Source organism: Pantherophis guttatus, chromosome 7, assembly GCF_059756535.1.
Source record: "Pantherophis guttatus breed Tessera chromosome 7, ASM5975653v1, whole genome shotgun sequence".
NCBI classification, from domain to species: Eukaryota; Metazoa; Chordata; class Lepidosauria; order Squamata; family Colubridae; genus Pantherophis; species Pantherophis guttatus.
In genome coordinates, this window is record NC_142069.1 from 31,587,321 (window position 1) to 31,610,632 (window position 23,312).

Consider the following 23,312-nt stretch of genomic DNA (forward strand, 5'->3'; position numbering starts at 1 on the left):
GTTATGTTACCTAGTTTGGATAATGAAACATCTGCAGGAAAACAACCAAGCTTAGAGAGTACCAAGGTCCCCACAATTAAGTTAAAACAATAGAATATGGGATTTAAAATATTTACATTTTTATATTTTTTATCATCAATGGATAATCTTGAGATGCAAGGGGCATATCTGTTTGTATTATTGAACAGGTATGTTGAAGAAACTATCTGGGAATTTCTTTTGAAATAGCAATATATTGACTATAAAATGCCTGGAAGTGTTCAGGCTTTGCAGCCATATCTAATTCCTAATTTAAAACCTTCTACATGTGCAAAAATGTACCTACATTAGGTCACTTTAGAGTTTGGAGTCAATGAATGGGAGGGGGGGTGCTAAGATGGCTTTGAATATTATATTAAATTTGTAAAGTGAATAACTAATACTCGTCCTTACATCCTCCTCCAAATGGTGTTCAATGCTTTACAACATTACTATATCAAAAGTCAAATAAACAATTGTTGCCAACTGAGAGAAGTTAAAAATGTTACCAATAAACATTACTCTGTGAAATTAATTAAAAATCCTAATATTTTTAATAAATCCTAATAAAAATCAAAACTCTGCTTTGAGTTGACAATGAAAATATAGAAGTGGTCTGACTTTTAGGATCAACCATCAAAAATAAATAAGGAACAAGCAGTCAGGAAATGAGCTGCAAACTAGCACGTGAAAGAGCAGCCAAGAGCAAGAGCAACCTTAACCCCTTGAAAAGATATTCAGATGCCATGATATATCTGTCCCTATAAAGTTCAAAATAATGTGAACAATGGACTTTGAAGAAGACAGATAGGAAGAATATTGACCTTTTTGAACTTTGTTTGAGAAGACTCCTGAGAACACCTTGGACAGCCAAGAAAACAAACAAATGGATCATTGAATAAATCAACCAAGAGTTCTCACTCAAGGTACACATAGCAGGGTCAAATATGTTTATTTTGGAGACATTATGCAAAGTTCTAGCTCTCTGGAGAAGGCTCTAATGCTGGGACAGATGGAAGGAAAAAAGAGGACCAAAGGTGGATGGACTCAGTTATGGTGGTGATGAGAGCACTATTGAAAGATCTCAAAGTCCAAGGTAGGGACAGACCATCATGGAGAAAATCTGCTTATCTGGTCACCAAGGATCAATACTGAATTATGTCAAAGAAAACAGGACTCTTATGGTTTCCTCCCTTAAAAATAAGATTTAAGAGTTATTCTATATACCATCTATACCCGGGATGGCGAACTTATGGCACGCATGCCACAGGTGGCACACATAGCCATATCAGTGGGCATGTCAGCTCAGCTCTGGCACGCATGTGCACGCCGGCCAGCTGATTTTTGGGTCTTCTGGGCGCACCAGAAGTAGGGAAACAGGCTGTTTCCTGCCTCCGGAGGGCCTGGTGGGGGTGGGGAAGGCCCGTTTTCCTCTTTATGCATCTGGGAAGGGCGAAAACAGCCTTTCCCACTCCCTCGGAGGCCCTCCAGAGGCCTGAAAGGGCCCATTTCCCAACTCCTGGTGGGACAGGAAGTGATGTTTTTTGCTGTCCCCAGCCTCCAGAGACTCCTAAAAGAGGCTCTGGAGGCTGAGGACAGCAAAAAACATCACTTCCTGTCCCACCAGGAGTTGGGAAATGGGCCCTTTCAGGCCTCCAAGGGAGTGGGAAAGGCTGTTTTCGCCCTTCCCAGATACATAAAGAGGATCTGGAGCCAGGTAAGAAAGAAAAATAGGCCTACTGGGCCATCGCATGCCAGAAGCGGAGGGGGGGTAGTTTGCGTGCATATGCACAGGGCAGGGTACATAGAATTATGGGTGTGGGCACGCACGCTCATGAACCTCCCCCGCCTTCCCTCTCCTGGCACGCGATGGCAAAAAGGTTAGGATCTATACAGACAATGTCATTAATCCCTGTCCTACCCAAAATAAAAGCAGAATTAAAGACAATGATATATATAAATATTATATGGTATGATTGAAATTATCATTTAACTAAGATGTTAGTTCATCCACTACACAAGGAATTCACAACTACATAGTCCTAAAACCATTCCTTGAAAAGTTATGGTAGTATCCTACTATTATTATTAAGTCCTTCCTCAAGTCATAGGTGCTCAAGTAGTTTCACAACTTTCACTACTATTCACAAGCTAATAGAGGAGCAGAAAATTAGAAAACTGCCAAAATGAATCCTAGCTCTGAAAGATCTGTTTTTAGGCTTCCCACTACATCAGCAATACTCAAGAACTGACTTTTTTTAAAAAAAAAATCATCTGTAATGTAGCTGAAAGTGGTTCTACATCTGTACTGCAAAAATTCAGATGACCACAAAATCTCAGCAGTTTTCTATACCTGCGTGTTGCCATGGTACTCCAGATTTTGGTAATTTACAAGTTTGTGGTATGGTAGCTCATTTTTGTTACTGAAAGGAATTCTTAGCTGGAGACTAATAAAACAAAAAATCTAACTAGAGATAGTTCTCACTTACCAACCATTCAGTGATCATTTGAAATTACAAAGGTGCTGAGAAATGAGACTTACAGCTGGTCCTCAAAGTTGCAGCTGTAGTAGCATCCCCAGAATCACATGACTGGGATTCAGATACTTGACAACCAGCATAAATTTATGACAGTTACAGCATCTGTAATTGCTGTTTGCAACCTACACAGGCTTCTGACCAGCAAAGTTAAGGGAGAAGCCAGCAGGAAGTTGCAAGTTGTGCATTTGTGATATGCTTAACAACCACTGGTGACTTACTTAACAACCACAGCCAGAATTGACAGTTACATGACATTGCACTTAACAAGTGTGCCATTTATAAAACAAAGTTTTAAGTCTCTATTGTGATCAATAAATGAGGACTATCTTTATACAAATATGATATTATAAAATAAATATCATAAGGGCTAAGTAACCAAAGCATTATTTTAAAATGTATATAGAATGAAAGCCGACTTTCTAATATATTTTAAAAGCATGACAGTTTTGGAAAACTAAAAAGCAAGACTGGGAGCCAAAAACCTATAATTAAACATGGAAATGAGAAACTCACCTGGTCTGGGGGCGGGATCACCACTCAAACCAACTGCCTCTACAATGCTTGGTGTTAAAAAGTGGAGATTTCGTAAGTTAGCTACATTAGGCCCACAGTACTGCTGAGTTGCTGGAGAGGCTTTCAGGGTATTTGTCATAGGGGTTCCTAGAGGATCAAAGGTTTGAAAGGTGGGAGATTTATAAATGGTCTCAACAGAGGCCCTGGTGTGACAACAAGCCAAATCAGACTTGGGGACTTGCTGTTTGTTAATAGTGACAAATTCCTCTGGACTGGATGACCAAAGATCAAGCAAAGTTGTGGCAACTTGATGACTATTTAAGCTTGATGGCCTCTTTGGAGAAGATTTCAGCATAACTCTGGAAACAACCGAATTATTCGATTTTCTGCCTGAATCCCACTTTTGCAAAGGGAGCGGTTTTCTTTCTGATGGATTCAAAACAGTACCTGGAATTAGAAGTTAGTGGTTAATCATTTTAATTATCTAGGTTTCCCTTACTGCCAAGTTATACAGTGACTTAAAATAAAGCTTGATAATAATAACAAAAATAATAGAAAACAAAATAAAAGTTCATGCATGCTACAGATAAAAGAAAGTGCCTATGTTTCTTTGTGCAGTGCAAGGTTTTTAAGTACCTAGAAATCTTTATAATGATGACTAAGTCACTAAATTTATAGTGATATTAGATGAAATAGTCAGATTGCAACAACTTCTTCACACATACTGTATAAACACAGTATACAAATGGAAAACATAAGAAACTAATGTAAACCCAATATTTTATAAAATTGCAGTCAAACTAATTTGGATTTTTGGACAGAACAATTGTGCAAATTTGAAGGCATGTTTAAAGAAAGACAGAAACCAGTGTCTTTAAAGTCTATAATAAATTAATCAATTTGCTATTTCAGAGATAAAAGGGCATATACCAATCATTAAGTTGTCTATATGATCTGAATGATTTTATCACTCTTGTTAGCTTTCTATTATTATTTTATTGAAATCATAAGGAGTGTCAATCCTGTTACATCATTGGCAAACCCCCATATAAACAGAAGACTGGCAACTTATAGGAAAAGGTGAATATACCATAAAATCTTCATTCTAGGAACAGAAAACCCCCGGTGTAGATTCAAAATATTTGACTTGTTCACAGATGCATGCATTATTCTACCACAGAAAAAATATCAAGGGTAGGATACTATTATACTGTCAGGGTTTTTCATTCAAAAAAAATCTTTTTCTAAACTCAAGGAGAATAAGCATATCTTTCTTATGGTTTGTGGGATGCTGGCCCAGGAACTAAAAGACTGCAGACTTTATCTATAAAAAATTCTTGACACACTGGTCCATTATTTAAGAAATCAAAATGTTGATAGAATAGCTTTATTATAGATTCCAAAAGCTACAAAATACCTCAGGCAATTTAATGGAATTCTTTTTCACTTTGTCTACCACGTTAATATTGGAATTACATTTTTAAAATCTTACAATTCACCAGATTTAGCATATGAGATGGGATTAACTCTCATATCTCTCTCTCTTCTCTTCCCCCCCCCTCATGTGTGTGTGTGTGTTTATAATATAATTTTCTGGCTCCAAAGTGTTATACTTGGACTCTCAGTCAATATATTGTCAACTACATTGCTTCTCAAATGATAATTATCCAACCTTCAATGAATCTTTTAAAAAGTTTTTAAGACTTGGAAAAAGTCAATTAATTTTTTTAATTTTTATCTCTTTCCATATACAGTACATAAATAAATATATCCCATTGACAAAAGTTAAATAGATAATTCTCTATTACAATAAATTATGTCCTATAATCATTCCCAGTGATTTACTGTAAATTTTTGCCATTTTAAAATTAATTTGACCTGGAGGTACCTTGTTATTTTAAGACTAGCTTCATGTGATGCCTTATAACCAATCACTGAAACTACACTTTATATCTGTCATTGTGAGCTGTAATAATACTGTATTCAAATCTTTCTTGCTTAAATCGTACACTGATTTAGTGAATATAATATAGCTTTAAAGACTATCTATCCTATTTAAATGCTAATCATCTAGGAGAGGTTTTCTTCCCAGAAATCAGTAGATCAGTTTTAGTCAAAAACCTATTACAGGGTACAAATTTCAGACAGAAAAAGAATCCTCAGAAGTGATAAGCATCACCCTCCCCAGGTAAGCCAGACAGGAAGTAGACCAGATGAGTTAATTGTACTTTATTGTAAGGCTACATTAACAGAATCTTGCAAGTCTGAAAGTACAAATCTCCCACAATTTTTTTTACAGCATAATAAGTTAGAAAGGACTATTTATTTCTCTGCCTGTTATGCAGCTGCCCACCCGCCCGCCCTCCCTCTCTCTCTCTCTCCCTCCCTCCCTCCCTCTCCCTCTCCCTCTCTCCCTCTCTCTCTCTCTCTCACTCACACACACACACACACACACACAATACTTTTATCCACTAGGCAGCACCTTTTTCTCTGTCTCTCAAGGTCATTCCCATGTACATTGGGACATAATGTAAAGTCATTACATTAGGAAATATGATATGTGAGAAGACTTTATTTACAGTACAAGATCAAATCACAGAATTAAAAAATAACACGCACCATTAATATAGATACAAGTATATGCACAAACCTACTCAGATATATTTAAAAGGGAAAAACCCTATAAAGTTAACATTGCATAGATGTTTCAATAGTTTCAATAAGTGTTGTGATCCACCAGCAGACTGCGGAGCTAGCAGCGGAGTCAGACAGCAATGAGGCTGAGGAAGAACCTGGGCCAGTCCTGGAGGCTGGGGAAGGCCCGGATGAAAGCTCTGCGTAAGAGGCAGAGATGGGGCCAGGGCCACTGGGGAGTGATGCACGGACTTCAGAGCCTCCAGAGGCTGACACTAGAGAGGCAGAGGAACAGGGGGACCCTGTTCCTAGTGCATATATGAGAAGAGCTGCCAGAAGGCAGGAGCAGCTAAAGCAGAGAGGACAACTCTGGTGTCCTCTGGAGATGATTGGCCCCGCCCATAAGGCTTAAAAGACCAGCAACGGCTCTTGGCCTCTTTGCCAGAAAACAACTGTTGAGAGATTTGCTTTGTGTTTGGATGTATTTCTTTCTTGTCAGCGTCTTCTGTTCCTGAACTGTTGCCAAGAAAAGCCTTTGGCAGTTTGCCTAATTATCCCAAGGTCAGAGATAAACTGAAGAATGGTGTTTTGAGGATTTTGCTTTCATTTAATTTGGAATATGCTGAGAATGAGTTTTTACTTCAGACATGTTAATCGATGGAGGCTTAGCTCCTATTGCTTCCTCCCCTATCGCACACTGCTTGGGCTGCCCATCCAGTGCAAAAAACAGCCCTCCCAGATCTGGACACATATGAAGGAGCACAATCACAGGTTCAATTTTCAAGAGGCTAAAGTTGTTGCCCATGATGCAACTAAAGGGGGACGCCTATTGAAAGAAGCCTGTTTTTCCAACAATAACGCCATCAATAGACACATCAACGTGCTACTGGCTTACCAAGCAGTGAGGCATCGGAAAAGATCCTGCAGGATGAGCAGAGACCAATTTCTATCGGGGAGTAGAGATCGACGGCACCACCACCACCACCCCTTTGGGCATGTAGACTTGTCCTGTGGAGGCATAGACAGCCCAGGCCAAAAGCTGAGGAGCCCAGCAGAGCAGGGTTCTCTCCTCTCCTCTCCTCTCTCTCTCTCTCTCTCTATCTATCTATCTATCTATAGATATAGATATAGATATAGATATAGATATAGATATAGATATAGATATAGATATAGATATAGATATTTAAAATCTTGAGTTGAAACCTTACCGTACAAGTGAAATTATTTCACACATAATCCAACAAATACCTAGAATAATCCTCACAGTAGCCCTGCATGTATTTGTGAGCTTTCTTTTTCCAGAAAACAATTGTGACACAACTTTATTAAGGCTTCTGTATATTATTAACCTTTCTCTATATGAAATTCACACTCTATGTCTGGCTTAAACTGTACGCAATTTAAAGGGGAAAAAACAGTAGAAAAATGTGAGATAGACAGCATCACCACCAGATGGATTTGTAACTGGTTGACAAATCACACTCAACTTGTAATCCTTAATGGAACTACATCTACATGGAAGGAAGGAAGCAGTGAAGTGCCATAAAGTTCTGTTTTAGGCCAAGTACCCTTTAATATCTTCATAAACAATTTAGATGAGGGAATAGAAGGAAAACTCATCATACTTGCAGATGAACCCCAAACTAAAAATGATAGCCAACGCCCCAGAAGATAGGCTCAAAATCCAGATAGATCTCAATAGATTTGAACACTGGGTTCTATCTAACAAAATGAAATTCAAATGTAGAAAAAAGTAAGGTTTTACACTTAGGCAAGAAAAGGTGGAACTTGGCTCAATAGCAATACAGACAAGGTGAAACATGGCTCAACAGCAGTAACCGCAAGAGGGATCTTGGAGTCCTAATGAACAATCACTTAAATATGACCCAGCAATGTGCTGCAGCTGTCAAAAAAGTCAACACAGTCCTAAGCTGTATTTAACAGGGGAATAAAATCAAGATCACGAGAAGTGATACTACTGTTTTATAATGCCTTGGTAAGACCGCACTTGGAATATTGCATCCAATTTTGGTCACCACAAAATAAAAAAGATGTTGAGACTACGGAAAGAGTGCAGAAAAGAACAATAAAGATGATTGAGGAGTGTGGGTGTGTGAAGGCTAAAACATATGAAGAATGCTTGCAGGAATTCAGAACTAGCTTTGTACATGGAAATGAATATAGCAGCATGGATTTTTTTTTACTCCTCATTAGAGAGACTGTAGGTATGTAGATGTAGAAAACACCATTCACTAAGTTTACAAATTTTTATCATTACTTTTCTCATTTAACATTTTCCATATGCTGCATAATACTGCTTCGTTCTAGAAAAGAACTATACTGATATTACACACCGTATTTTTCAGAGTATAAGACACACTGGAGTATAAGACGTAGCTTAGGTTTTGGGGAGGAAAATAGAGGGGGGGAAATCACTGACCAGGTACTCATCTGGCTAGCGTCCTTAGTCTGGTCAGCTTCAGCACATTAGTTTGCTGGTTTTTTATCCCCTACTTGGGGATAAAAGCTTCTAAAGCACAGCTGAGAGGAAGCAGCAATGAGAAAAGCAGGCAAAGCATTGGTTGTGGGGGAGATCACTTCACTCGGCTAGCACCTAGTTAGGGCTGAAAGAAAGCTTCTAAAGAACAGCTGACAGTCGGAGAAAAACATGGAGATCGCTTCACTCGCTAACACCTCGTTAGGGCTGAAAAAAGGCTCCAAAAAAATCTACATTCGGAGTATAAGATGCACCCAAATATTCAACCTCGTTGGGGGGAGGGAAGGTGCATCTTATACTCCAAAAAATACGGTAATTTTTCTCTAAAATGTGTACTAAATTCTCCACTAGAAACTCTTGTACTAGCCAAAGATGCAAAGATACCTTTGCAAATGTGGGAATAAGCAAAGCTCAGCTAAAAATTCAATTTTCAATATAAATTGGCTTAATTTTGAGTAGATCTGGTCCTAAAATAACTCAATATTAATTTAGACTACAAATTTGTATGTGATTATTATTTTGACAAGATAACTACTGAAAAATATGCCTATTACTTTTCAACTGTATGTTGCTTGAATATTTACTATTGTATTCATGGCAGTGAAGAGATGAACATTTGGTTCCCAGTTCCCAGTTCCCAGTTCATGTTCAGAATGATGAATTTATGCTCTATTTCACATTAATTTCTGTATATCTATTTCCATCATGTACGTATTTTTATGGGCAGTTCAGATCTATGGTCAAATGTCCTTTATCTCCTAGGACATAAGATCTGATATGAAAATAAAATTATCTCTTTTGAATTCACCCTCTCAACAGTTTATTTCCCTATTAATAACTTCACACAGCTGAAGTACCGTAGTTTTTGTTGTTGTTTCTATGGCAACCATTTCTGAAAGCACAGAATGTGCCAAGCAAAGCTAATGTTCATCAGAACATTTTCATGCATTAAATTCCATTAGTCATTTGTGTATGCTGTAAATAAACAGTCTATTGCTAGCCTTCGGATGAGTACAACAAGAATCCTCAGATTCAGATATAAATATTCCTATCCCTGAGTGACTGTAGAACCTCAAAGCCAAATATATAACAGTAAAAGCATTTTTATCTAACACAGTTTTAACCTACCATATCTTTCTGTGTAGTTATGTGTGAAGATTGGATCAGGGAAAAACAGATTCAAGTTTCCATGCAATCATGGAATTCACTTGCTATTTCTCTCAACAAAACCTATCTCACTCGGTTGCAGCTGAGAGACTAACCTGAGGAGTGACTTCATGAAAGCTTCTCAGGAAAAAAATGGGAGATACATGTAATGCAATAATAAATCATTTACTCCAGTGGTGAAATCCAGATTTTTTTACTACCGGTTCTGTGGGCATGGCTTGGTGGGCATGGGAGGGGAAGGATACTACAAAATCCCCACTCCTGGGGGAAGGAGATTGCAAAATCTCCATTCCCACCCCACTCTGGGGCCAGCCAGAGGTGGTATTTTCCGGTTCTCCGAACTGCTCAAAATTTCTGCTACCGGTTCTCCAGAACCTGTCAGAACCTGCTGGATTTCACCCCTGAATTACTCCCAATGTCTTGTTTACTACTGAATATGTGATTTAGTACAAACTTAGTTTATTTTCTACATACCTGTATTCCAGGAATTATTAGCAGGTGCCTTTGTACCTTTTGCCAATTCCTCTTTACAGACAGTAACTGGAAATGTTGACTCCACAGCCGCAAGGCAGGATTCATCCTCGCTGAAAGTGATCAAGTCCTTATACAAAAGAAAACTGGTAATTAGTCTAGCAAGAGTTAGAAAGCAGTTTGGAAGAATGTACAAAGGAGAAAATATTTTGCGGCATTCAACCAAATGGACAGAAAATTAAAAACTGTACTATTGTATGAATCAATATTAGGGTTTCATACAGAGATCTATTTCAGCTTTCCTACATGATACCTTATTTCAGACATAAATATTCCTATCCATGAAAGATATTGTTTATTGAAAAAATAGGTCCACAGATGTGAAATATATGTTTGGAACACATTTTATTCATTGATAGGTACCCTTCAAGCAACCTAATCGTAACTCTAATCCTAAACCTTCAGGCAAAAAGTGGCTTCCAAATGAAACATAATCTGAAACAAATAGGAGGTTTCTAAGTTTTTTCTTACATTTGGTTATTTCAGAAATGCAACAGCCTCTCCTCTGAAATTTGGATGTCCTGACCTGGTGGGAACCCATAATTATTCACATTAATTGAACAGCCATGTACATTTTCTAAATAAATATATTTTAAAGTAACTAAACTACAAATTTCCTGCTTGAGAATGTTTCTCTTAGATTGCCTCCCTTTCTAAATAAAATGTTTAATTTTGCTCAGATTTAATTAAAAAAATAAACATTGGCTATTTACAAATCCTAGTTTCTTATCAACTGATAGCTGTATATTTAAAATATTTTTAGAATATTCTTACCTTGATTTCATTTTAAAATTCCTTTTTTAAATACTGAACTGAACTATAGAGAAAAATATTTCTAATGATTTCTTATCTAGATATTACAGCCAGTTGCTAGATCATTTCAGTTTCCCCAAGCATTTAAATAGACTGTTGACAAGTAATCATTTTATCATCTACCGTATATAAAGTTTGATTTTTATGTCCTTGCTGTTCCTTCTCTCAAGAGTAAAGCTGACAGAATAAATCTTATATTAGTTTCCTGAAGCAATTGTAAGTAGTTGAAGCATTCAGGCAATAGTCAATTAGATTTAGATCAGACTAATTTCATTCCTATGAGCTGAAACTAAAGATAGTCAATCTCACAGCCTCAAACACTCAGACTGCTCTCAGGTAATTCTGATTTGATCTACTATAGACCACTAGAATTTATGAGACACTATTGTGACACTATAATATAGTGTCTTAAGGTTGCAGAAAAAATGCTTTTAAAAGTAAAAAAAAAATTGGCCACGGCCACCCAGTCACATTACCCCCCAAGCCACGCCCACAGAACCCATTGTAACAAATTTTACATTTCACCACTGAATTTCTTGTATCTCAACCTTATCTGCAGCAAATTCTTTAGTAACTATTTATGCAATCTCGCATATGAAAACTGAAATCAATAGAATTTGGCATGAAATATTTTAGAACTATGCTGGAATGAGAAGCAGCAGTAAGAAAGCTTCATTTTTATTTTTTATTAAGTTTTATTTAATAAATTACATTTCATGTTAAACAGATAATACTGAAATTCACCATTCAAAAAAGGGATAGCACAACAAATCAAAAAATATATAATCTCTTTCAAAATAAATTTCCTTTTTCAAAGTAAGAAAACTTTCCTAACCAGTTCTCATCCTAATTTGTATAAAATTCCCACAGAATATATTGTGTTCCAGGATAATGTATGTCTTCTAAATATTTTAAGCTTGTTATATTAATGGTGGTTTCTGCTGTTAATAAATTGCCCTCATGAGAAAGTTATATACAGGTCAGGACAGATAAAACATGGTGAAACAGACTGGCTCCCGGTTGGCAAAGGAGATGAGGTGGCATACTCTCCCCTTATTTATTCAATCTATATGCTGAATATATATTAAGAAAACCTGGACTGGAAGAAGATAAGCATAGTTTTATATTCTGAGAAGAAAGTAATAACCTATCCTATGCTAATTACACTACTCTGGTAGTTTAAAATGCAAAGTATCTGCAAATTCTAGTAAAAATAGTTAAGGAGTAAAGTGCAAAAATAGGACTAAAATTAAATATAAGGAAGACCAAACTAATGCCAACAGGTAAAACAACAACCCTTAACACTGGTATTGAAGATACTAAAGGCACAAATGACCAGCTCATATTATCCTACTATTCACATATTATCTGAAGACCCAACTGTTATGTAAATAGGTTTGTTATGTAAATAGGTTTGTTTGGCGGGAAGTTCGAATTAACTGACCTTCAGCTGATTGGCTGACCACTACAGCTGCAAGGTATATAAAGGGAGCTGGCTCCCTGGGTTAGTTGCTGGAGTCTCACTATACAATAAAGAGCTGTTGTCACGAACTACTCTGGCTTGCTGCGTCCTCATTCACCCAACTTAACATTGGCAACGAAGGTGGGATTTTGAGGCCAGAAGCAGAGGAGAGCTGAAGCCACACTCAAGAGAAAAGAGCTGAAGCCACGTTCAGAGAGGGGACCGGAGGCCGCATCCTGAATCCAGCCAGGCAAGCGAGCGGAGCACAGGAGAATCCCGAAACGATGTCTGCCTACACCCCGCCAGCGCCTTTCGACCCCAAAGAAGAGAAGTGGGGATCCTACATGTCCCGGTTTGAGTGCTTTATGGTGGCAAACGACATGCAAGGGCTACCGGATGTTCGGAAGAAAGCCCTGTTCCTTAGTCACTGCGGGCCAAGGGTTTTCGACACAGCAGAAGCATTGTCGGAGCTGAATTCGGTCCACAACATTTCCTGGTCGACGCTGCAGACCCTGCTGAAAGACCACTATGCACCAACGCCATCAAAGTACGTCCAGCACTACGACTTCCAGCAACGGCTCCAGCAGGAGGGCAAATCGATCAGCGAGTACGTCGCTGCCCTGCGTAAGGCCGCAACCCAGTGTGAGTACCGAGACCTAGATGAGATGCTCCTAGAGCAACTAATTTGCGGAGTGAGAGATAGCCCGCTTCAGAGAAGGCTGCTCGCGAGGTCAAACCTGACCCTACACATCGCCCTAGACGAGGCAAGAGCGCAGGAATCGTCAGTAAAGGCTGCAGAGAAGCTAAAGAGCTCCCACCTAACCAGAACAACGCAGAAGATGGCGCCAGTGCACCGAGAGGCCGTAAGCACCGCGAGCGAGGGGGAGTCTGAAGAAGAGGTCTACCGCACAGAGCAGTCCTGCACAGCCCAGAGGGAGCCCAGAGACGGATGCACCAGCTGCGGAGGGTCCCACTCACGACAAAATTGTAAGTTCAGGGATGCCGTTTGCCGCTCCTGTGAGAAGAGGGGCCACATCGCTCGGTCTGCAGATCCAAGACACACCAGAGCTACAGACCACGTGGCCAAACCATCCAATCCAAGCCAGCGCCACACCGAAGGCCCAACAAAGATGGCGGCAGCCGGAAGGGCACGAAATTTGAAGACGCTGGGGCCTACACCATACGCATCACACAGACCTGCACCTTGCCCGGAGAGAAGACCTACACCACGGTCGAAATCGAGGGACGGGAGTGCCAGATGGAGATCGACACGGGATCGCCGATATCCATCATGTCTTGGGAGAACCTAAAGAGAGTCATCCCCAGCGCACACAAGCGACAGCTCCAGCCGCAGCAACGCAGACTGAAGGATTACCAGGGGAACCGCATACCTGTCAAAGGCAGAGGCGAGTTCCAAGTACAGTACGGGGAGTTTACCAAGAAACTGCCCCTCACCATCGTCAGCGACAACCTCCCTAGCCTCCTGGGCATGGACTGGTTTAGAGCCCTAGGCATGGGATTCACCGGAGTCAGGAACGTTCGAAGCACCCTGAAGGAAGACCTGATGCAAGAGTTCCAGGACGTGTTCGACGAAAGTATGTGGGGACCCCGATTTCGTTTAATCTCAACCCCAATATTGCACCCATCCGTTTAAAGCCTAGGCGGGTACCGTTCGCCCTGAAGCCCAAAATTGACATTGAACTGGACAAATTAATCAAACAAGGGGTGCTCGTTCCAGTCGACCACGCCAAATGGGAGACCCCAATTGTGACACTGGTCAAGCCGGACGGATCAGTGCGCATATGCGCTGATTATAAATGCACAATTAATAAGGCCCTGCAGCAGAGCGCCTATCCAGTGCCCATCGTTCACCATTTGTTGCATTCCCTGGGCCCCGGCAAGATCTTCGCAAAACTCGATCTTGCGCAGGCATACCAGCAACTGCCGGTAGATGGCGCTACCGCAGAGGCACAGACTATCGTAACCCACAGAGGGGCCTTCAAGTGCACCCGCTTGCAATTCAGAGTAAGCGTAGCCCCCGACTTTTCCAAAGTACCATGGAGCGGCTGCTACAGGGAATCCCCGGGGTGGTGCCCTATTTTGATGACGTGCTCATTACCGCCGACAATGAGCAGCAGCTAAGAGAAAGGCTGAGGGAGGTCCTAAGGAAATTCAGGGACGCAGGACTCAGAGTAAAACGAAACAAATGCATGATCGCAGTCCCCTCAGTCGAATTCCTAGGATACAGGGTAGATGGCACCGGCATACACCCCACAGAGAGCAAGATCAGGGCAATCAAAGAAGCACCCACCCCCAAAGACAAGGCAGAGTTACAGGCCTTCCTGGGGCTATTAAACTTTTACGCCATTTTCCTTAAAGACGAGGCAACAGTGGCAGAACCCCTACATAGACTGTTAACCAAGAAAGCCATTTGGCAATGGGGGAAGGCTGAAGACAGGGCATTCGCCGGCATTAAAAAACTGCTATCAGCTGTAAGTTTTTTAATACAGTACAATGCAACGCTTCCCCTTGTTCTAGCATGTGACGCGTCCCCGTTCGGGGTGGGAGCCGTCCTGAGCCATAGACTCCCGAATGGCCTAGAAGCGCCCATCGCATACTACTCCCGAACTCTATCAAGCGCCAAGCGAAATTATAGCCAGCTCGACAAGGAGGCCCTCGCCGCCGTTTCGGGAGTAAAGAAATTCCACGAGTACTTGTTCGGGAGGGACTTTGAACTAATCACCGACCATCGACCACTCCTGGGTCTCCTCGCGGGAGATCAACCAACCCCGGCAGCCCTATCGTCCAGGATGACATGCTGGGCCATCTTCCTCGCAGCATACTCCTATCGCCTGGTACATCGACCAGGGGCGGACATGGGCAACGCGGACGCACTCAGCCGATGCCCACTACCCGACAGCCTAGAAGACCCCACACCCGGCATCCCTATCCTGCTGATAGACGTTTTGGACTCTGGGCCCATAACATCAGCCGAGGTTGCGAGAGCCTCAACCAAAGACCACGTGATCCGGACAGTCGCAAGTTGGGTTATGAGGGGGTGGCCGGAAAAGATTGGGAGCGGGGAGTTTAAACCATTCGCGGGAAAATGGGACGAATTGACAATGCAAGGGGGTTGTTTGCTATGGGGCGATCGGGTTGTTATTCCTTCACGTTTACGGAAAAAAGTCTTAACATTGTTGCATGAGGGGCATCCTGGGATTGTAAGAATGAAGGGGCTAGCCAGGAGCTATGTCTGGTGGCCCAGCATGGATACAGACATTACCGAGTGGGTGGGGAGATGCCAGCCCTGCCAAGAGTCCAGATCAGATCCACCAACGGCACCCGTGAGGGAGTGGGAAAGGCCCCAGGGACCCTGGTCCAGGATACACATTGACTTTGCAGGCCCTTTTCACGGACAGACCTTCATGGTCGTTGTAGATGCATTCTCCAAATGGTTGGAGATCAAGTTAATGAAGGTCACTACCACCGACGCAACCATCAGGGAGCTAAGACAGTTATTCGCCACCCATGGGTTACTGGACATCCTAGTGTCAGATAACGGGCCACAATTCACCGCAACACAGTTTGAGGGTTACTTAGCGGGACTTGGGATCAGACATGTCCTTTCGGCCCCATTTCATCCGGCTAGTAACGGACAGGCTGAGAGATTTGTGAGGTCAGCAAAGGAGGCCCTTTCACGTTTAAGCCCTGGAGACTGGCAGGAAAGGATAGACAAGTTCCTAATAGCTCAGCACTCCACACCCTGTACAGCCACGGGCCGAAGTCCGGCAGAACTATTAATGGGGTGGAAACTCCGAGGAATACTAGATAGGCTCAACCCCAATTACTCCCCAGAGGTCTTCAAGGGGAGGGAGAGGAAGCTTAGAGAGTTCACCATAGGAACGCCGGTCCACGCCAGAAACTACGGACAGGGCCCACTCTGGGAGGCCGGGACCATTGTAGAAATCACGGGGCCCAAATCATACAGGGTAGACATGGGGGACGGGAGAGTTTGGCGCAGACACATCGACCAACTGAGAAAACGAGTAACCGCAGACACCGAAGACAGATTCGACGAACCAACCCCTGACCATGACTACCAACCAGAAACACAAACTACAAGCCCGGGTAGAGCGGAGGACTTAGCTCAGGATTCTGGTATCCAGCGCCGCCCCATCGAGGTAGTCCAGGCTGCCGGAGAAGTCGCCGCCCACAAGGAAGTTCCGGAGGCCTCATTGGCGGAGCAGGGAGAAACAGAGGGTCCCTCCGACCTGCTCGACGCCGCCCCTCTGACTGAACTGCGCAGGTCAACTAGGACTCGCACACGCCCTACTCACCTGAGAGACTTTGTATGTAAATAACACCCCAAGTGACTTCTGGAAGGGGAGGAGTGTTATGTAAATAGGTTTGTTATGTAAATAGGTTTGTTTGGCGGGCAGTTCGAATTAACTGACCTTCAGCTGATTGGCTGACCACTACAGCTGCAAGGTATATAAAGGGAGCTGGCTCCCTGGGTTAGTTGCTGGAGTCTCACTATACAATAAAGAGCTGTTGTCAGGAACTACTCTGGCTTGCTGCGTCCTCATTCACCCAACTTAACACCAACTCTCTGGAAAAGGCTCTAATGCTGGGAAAGGTGGAAGGAAATAAAAGAAGAAGACAAGTGTACCATTGGGAGACTTGAAAGATTAGATTAGGAATAGAATGTCACGGAGAAAATCTGTGTGATTGCTGAGAGTCAAAAATGGCTATATGACACATAATCAAATCAAATCAAGAGCTATTATTTCACATTACTAATAATTGAAAAGCACACAGTGCATTTCATAGCTCTCAACAAAAAAAAATCTTAAATGCTCCCTATTTGTATTTTTAAGGAGGTGCTCTCTATTGTAACCTAACTTCAACTAGTACAGACCAGCTGAATGAAGGATTTTCATCAAATCTGAAGACTATTATTATGATCATTTTTTCTTAAGAAATACTTTACGTATAAAGAAGTAAAACAAGAGTAGATGTACAAGAAATCTATCACAAAAGTTATACGCCCCCAAAACATACACTTTAGCCATTTGGAAATCTGTTACAAAGATACATGCATGCATGCATGCATGCATGCATACATACATACATACCAGTGGTGGGTTGCCCCCGGTTCGCACCGGTTCTATAGAACCAGTAGTAAAACCAGTGGGAGGCTCCGCCCACCAACCCTGATGTCACCGTGCGGCCCTGTTGCGAACCGGTAGTAAAGGTAAGTAGAACCCACCCCCGATACATACATACATACTTGTCTGTATATGTATTTATGTATGCATTTTAACATGTACATGAAAGATACCTGAAACAAATTGATTTGCTTCTGTAGTCAAAAATGGTATTTATTGTCAATCATTTATAAGTGTGACACATTTAACGTTACCTATGTTTCATTAAAAAAAACCTCACATCCTCAAATGTTGCACAACTGAGATATTTAAAACTCTTTTTACTCTTTGTAAGAAAAATCAGAAGTTACAAAAGTTGGTATGAAGACCATAGCGCAAACTGTTTAACAAACTGTTTCAAACAGTGCTTGAAACAGTTTTCTGAAGTAGAAAAACAACAGGTGTTAAAAGCAGCACTCAGTCTGGTACAGAAAACACTTTAACCACACATATAGTTATGGGGAAACTGAATTCAGCTCTTTGTAAACCACAGCTTTTGAAGCAATCCTAGAGGTATAAATAAAGAGAAGGGGGAGAAACAGCCACCTTGGGACCTGCAGCATAGGAGGCCTGCTACAAAGCAGCTCCCTTGCCATCTGCCCTACACATTCAACAAATCTGATTGCACAGGTAGGAACAGAGATCTGGGCTATAAACATCTAGATGATTATTCTGTAATAGCAAAGAGAATCTCCTATACTTTTTTGCAGCTATCATGCAGTTTTGCAACTCAGGCATGGTAGTCAGAGCGTAGATCCCCAATAAGAATTTGTAAGAAGAAGAATATGGAAGGAAGCAGGGGGAAGAGACAGAGGGAGAGGGAAGGGAGATGTTGCCGCCACTGCTGTTCTATACGTTCCCCTGTTTTGTTCCCAAACCAGTTATTTCCTCAGCAGCAATACCATACACTGGAAGCAGAGTCCTCAGGGGCATATCCTATCAGAAAAACTCTTTAACTCTTTGCTGCCATCTAGTAATAACCTATATTTTAGTGCATTATTTTGGGGAGATCTTTCTGAGAAGAGAAACTGTGAGTGTTGTATGCACATATAGTTGTACTTTGAATGGGAGAGTGAGAAGAAGCCTTCCCCTCCCTAGAAGAGGGAGAGACTGTTGGTGACTGAGGCAGTGAAAGGACACCTTGATGGGCCTAGTCTTCTGCTGCTGCAGTGTGAAAGAAGTGGCCAAGTAATCCTCCTTTTCCCACTTTCTCCTACCTTAAAAGCCATAGCCTTAGTTAGGGCAGAGAGGGGTGCTGAGTGATTTGTCTTGGAACCCAAAGAGATGCATCACCTACAGAGCAATGCAAAATAATTTTGGTTTGCCTTTAGTATATATTAATCAAGTTCACCCATCACAAATTCAACAGTTTGTTGTTAGGGAATTTAAACTCAATGAAACACCTAAAATTTATAAAGTGCATTATCAAACTGGAGTAGAGGGAGAACCTACCCTTTTTGCTTAAAACTAAACTAGAAGAAGTCAATATTAGTTTTTATGTAATAATTCCAGCTTGACATATGGATGCTGGTATAAAGTTAAGGTGATAAAGTTATATTTTTAACCACTGTAATTTGTTAAAAACCAAAAGTCTCAACTAATACAATGGGTTTTCAATCCAAATGTCAATTGATGTGGTTCTTATAATCTGTCTCACATGTAACCTAAATCCGCATAACCAACCTGTCTTCCCCCCCATTTGCCCCTCAGTTTCATCCCAATTTAAATCTTACATCAGTCTAGTGACTTTGTGCATCTGAGGAAGGGAGCTGCAATTCACAAAAGTGTATGCCTTTTAATAAAATGTGTTAGTTAAAAGTGCTGCTACAAGATTTATTTTTTGCCTCATAGAATAACAGGATTCTCCTCTTCCTGAGAATGAGAAAGCATTTCTTTTTTTAACTACATTGTCAATTTGGGATACATCAAATCTTGTAAAGGACTTTTCAAAACAGACAAAAGCAATAGGAAGGAGGATTTTTACTGTTAAATGTATTGACACCAGCTCTGAAATCCAAAAGTGAACTTGCTGATACAGTAGAGAGGATCTGAATCTGAAGAAATGCATCAAACCAATACTATAGTCAGAATGGTCAAGTCAATCAAGAAGAAGAAAAAAAAGCAAACTACAATTCCTTTAAAAAGACATGCAATAACTGTAATAGGAGATTTTAATGAGCCTGATATCTGTTGGAAGATACTCTGGTAAATATGGTCTTACTAGGAAATTCTGGGCTTGCTTGGTGACACTGTCTCCAGAAAAAATAGGGAGGCACCAGAAAATCATCTATTCTTGACTTAATACTACTTACGTAAATGGAAGCAATAAGAACAACAAGGAAAGGAGCCATGTAATGCTCAGAATCTTGGTTTTTGAAAAGTAAAAAGTGTGAGTAAATATGCAACTTAGATTCCGGAAACTGCATTTTAATAAACCCATAGCAGTGATAATTGAGGTGCCAGGACAGAAGAAGCTAATAGGAAAAGAAGCCTAAAACAAATGGGATTTTTTAAAAGGAGACACTAAAAGCACAAAGGCAAACCTCAGTGAGGATGACAGAAGCAGAAGCTAACACATCTGAACAAAAAGTTTTGAAAATAGAAAATGACATACTAATTTAAGACTTGGAAGTAGAACTAGAAATGTCAATGTTCTATTTTCAAGTTACAGTTTAAATGCTACCTGATAAAAACACATGGGCCAATAAAAAACTAACATTTGGGAAAGATTGGTGTTAAAAGTTAGGATGAACTGACTAGCTCAGAGCTGAAAACACAGCCTACCTAGATAAGCAACCTGCTTGGAGAAAAAGTACTTCTCTTTTGGTGGAACACGTGAGAATTGCCATTTCATTGAAGTACACATGCCTGTTGCTTTAAGCTTTATTTTCAAATATATAAATTTACTATTGTAAAATCACAGTAAACCTCCAATATGCTCTTCTACAAATGAAACATAGGATTGGGTAGTATTGCCCTAAAAATTCTTATTATTCATGGAAGCGAAATATTTGCAACATTGGGAGATTCATATCTTGTTTTACCATCAGAGGCCAAGTGGCTATTTTATGAGTTGCAGTGGAATTATCATGATTTAAGAAAGATATATGCAAATATTCCTGCCTACTCTCCTCAGATGGAACAGAGTATATTTCTTCTTTTAAATTTGCATTACTTCTCCATTCAAAATATTTCAGAGATATTGTCAGTTCAAAATACCATCTAATGATTTGTTCCCCTCTGTAATATTCTATGTGCTGCTGGTGGTAGATGCTCCTTTGCTTGAATGTTTTAAATGGAGGCTGGATAGATATTTCTTAGGAATGCTATAGTATGGCTTATTGCACTGGGCAAGTGCTTGAAGAGCTTCCAAAGTCCTTTCCAACCCTTTTGCATTCTGTGATTCTGTGACAGAGGATGGTTAAAAGTACAGAGATAGCCAGGAACTGCAGAGATGGTATCGGAAATGCTAATGCTCACAGTGATAAGAGGTTTGTGATGAATTCTAAGAATATTATACGTTCAAATTTAATGGAAGAGAAAGCAATTATTAGTTGCTCAGTGAAGATGACAAAATGTTAAAAGATAATGAAAGTTGGAAGGGCTTATCTCCTATTTTGGCTCAATCTTTTTCATTGATAGGGCGTGTGTTCCATATGTAATCATAAAAACACACAAAGGGGTAAGACTAAGGTGACCAGACGTCCCGCTTTTGGCGGGACAGTCCCGCTTTTGAGCAATTTGTCCCACGTCCCGCGGCGTTTTAAAAAAGTCCCGATTTTTCATTCTGCTCCTGACTCCCGGCTGCCTCCTGAATCCCCGCTGATGGCTAGAGGGAAAAAAAAGTCTTTAAACTCTTGCCGCGGGGCTTCAAAGGGCCGACCTACAGCTGATCAGTGTTTAAAAAAAATGAATAGACCCATGTCTGCAAAAATAGAAAAAACAGCCCCTGTTAACAGCTTCCGCTAGGTTAATTAGCTGCAAAAAGCTGCAAAAAGTTCCTGGAGCAGATTTTTCCCCCCCTAGCTATACTGAAAACAAAGGCGAAAGCGAAACTAAACCTGCAAGGTGACAAAATGAGGCAGAGAGAGATTTCTTTCTTTTTCTTTTTCTTTTTCCTCACCAAAAAAGGTAGGTACAAAACTGCAAACAATGGGAAATTTTGGGCAAAAGAGGAGAGTTCAAGATTTTAAAACACAAAAGAAAAAAAGCTCTATTTAACTAGGGAATTGTAATAATTGAGATACTATTAATAATTGTATATTGTGTTGAAAGCAGAAATGGTTAAGTTGTGGTTTGGAGAAATATATGGGGGAAATTATTTGGTTTATTATTATTGGTAAATATAATTAATTGATTTGTAAGAAATTGGATTGCATGGAAATAATTGGAATATTCATGTTCATATTGATTAATATACAAAAAAGATAGTTATATAACTAATTGATTTATATTAAAATGTTGAATTTGTATTAAACAACTGTATTACATAATTACATAATTAACCAATGTGAGGATGGATATAAAAATAGATGACAATGGGAAGGGGTATAATATAGAATAGAAGGGAAAAATTGAATTTGATTAAGATTAGAGATGAGGATGAAGGGTAATATTGTTTTTTTAAAAAAATAGATGAGGAATAAATATGGCAAAAAGGAAATATAGAAATTGTAAATTTAATTGAAATGACTAAACGCTGTTTAAATTTGTGAACCAGCCAAATATTCTGTTCAAAGAAAATACATTGTATGTTTGTATGTGTGTTTCTAATTATTGCTATTTATTCATATTTGTTCTCTTTTATTCTTTAAAGTTTAACAATTCATTCTTTATCTTAATATCTTTATATTTGCTTGGGGTTGGCTTTCTTCCCTTTCATCTTTTTTATTGTACAGCAATCTTTCTCCTCAAACCTACCACCACTCTCTTTTCTTTCCTTCTTACTTTCTCTTCCCCCCACCCTCTTTTTCTCCTCCCTACTTCCTCTTCCTTTCTCCTTCTCCTCCTCTCTTCCTCCCTCTCTTACCCTCACTCCTACTCTAATTTCCATTCCTTCATCCCTCTCTATTGCTGTATCCTTTAATGCATATGGACTACTCAGAGGGCTGAAAAAGTTATTTTTGACTGGTCCTCACACTTTTGACCAGTCCTTGAACTTATGACTGTCCTCACATTTTACATTTTTGCCCTATCTTGTCACCATGTTGAAGAGAAGCAGTTGTGAAATGAGTGACATGGTTGTTAAGAATGCTGCATGGGCATAAATGTGAGGATGGTCATAAGTGTGAGGACCAGTCAAAAGTGCGAGGACTTGTCAGAAATGACTTTTTTCAGCCCTCTGGTTAATCCTTTTGTGCATATGGACTACTCAGAGGGCTGAAAAAGTTATTTTAACTGGTCCTCACACTTTTGACCAGTCCTCGAACTTACGACTGTCCTCACATTTTACATTTTTGCCCTATCTTATCACCATGGTGAAGAGAAGCAGTTGTGAAATGAGTGACATTGTTGTTAAGAATACTGCACGGGCATAAATGTGAGGATGGTCATAAGTGTGAGGACCAGTCAAAAGTGTGAGGACCTGTCAGAAATGACTTTTCAGCCCTCTGAGTAGTCCCTATACACATAGCCATGGCCACCCGGTCACATGACCAGCCTAGCCACGCCCACCCAGTCACATGGCCTCCAAGCCACACCCACACAATAAGTCACGCCCACAATGGTGTCCTTCTTACCAATGTTAAAATCTGTTCACCTTACCCTATACACATAGCCATGGCCACCCGGTCACATGACCAGATAGCCATGCCCACAAAATGAGCCACGCCCACAATGTCCCTCTTTACCAATGTTAAAATCTGGTCACCTTAGGTAAGACTAAAACTTGTGATTTGTAGAGTCAATGAATGCCTGCTGTATTTGCTTTG

At 40.5% G+C, this 23,312-nt stretch overlaps 1 protein-coding gene across 2 annotated transcripts in view; it reads right to left on the reverse strand.

The window, feature by feature from the left end:
- The window catches only part of ENTHD1 (ENTH domain containing 1), a 40,828-nt gene that overhangs the window by 1,054 nt on the left and 16,462 nt on the right, over positions 1-23,312 (reverse strand). For both annotated transcript variants that reach the window (XM_034403378.2, XM_034403379.3), the window contains exons 5-6: positions 9,844-9,970; positions 3,072-3,518 (exon numbers count right to left, since the gene is read on the reverse strand). In XM_034403378.2, coding sequence (XP_034259269.2) covers positions 3,072-3,518; positions 9,844-9,970 — 574 coding nt within the window. The remainder of the gene's footprint in view (positions 1-3,071; positions 3,519-9,843; positions 9,971-23,312) is intronic.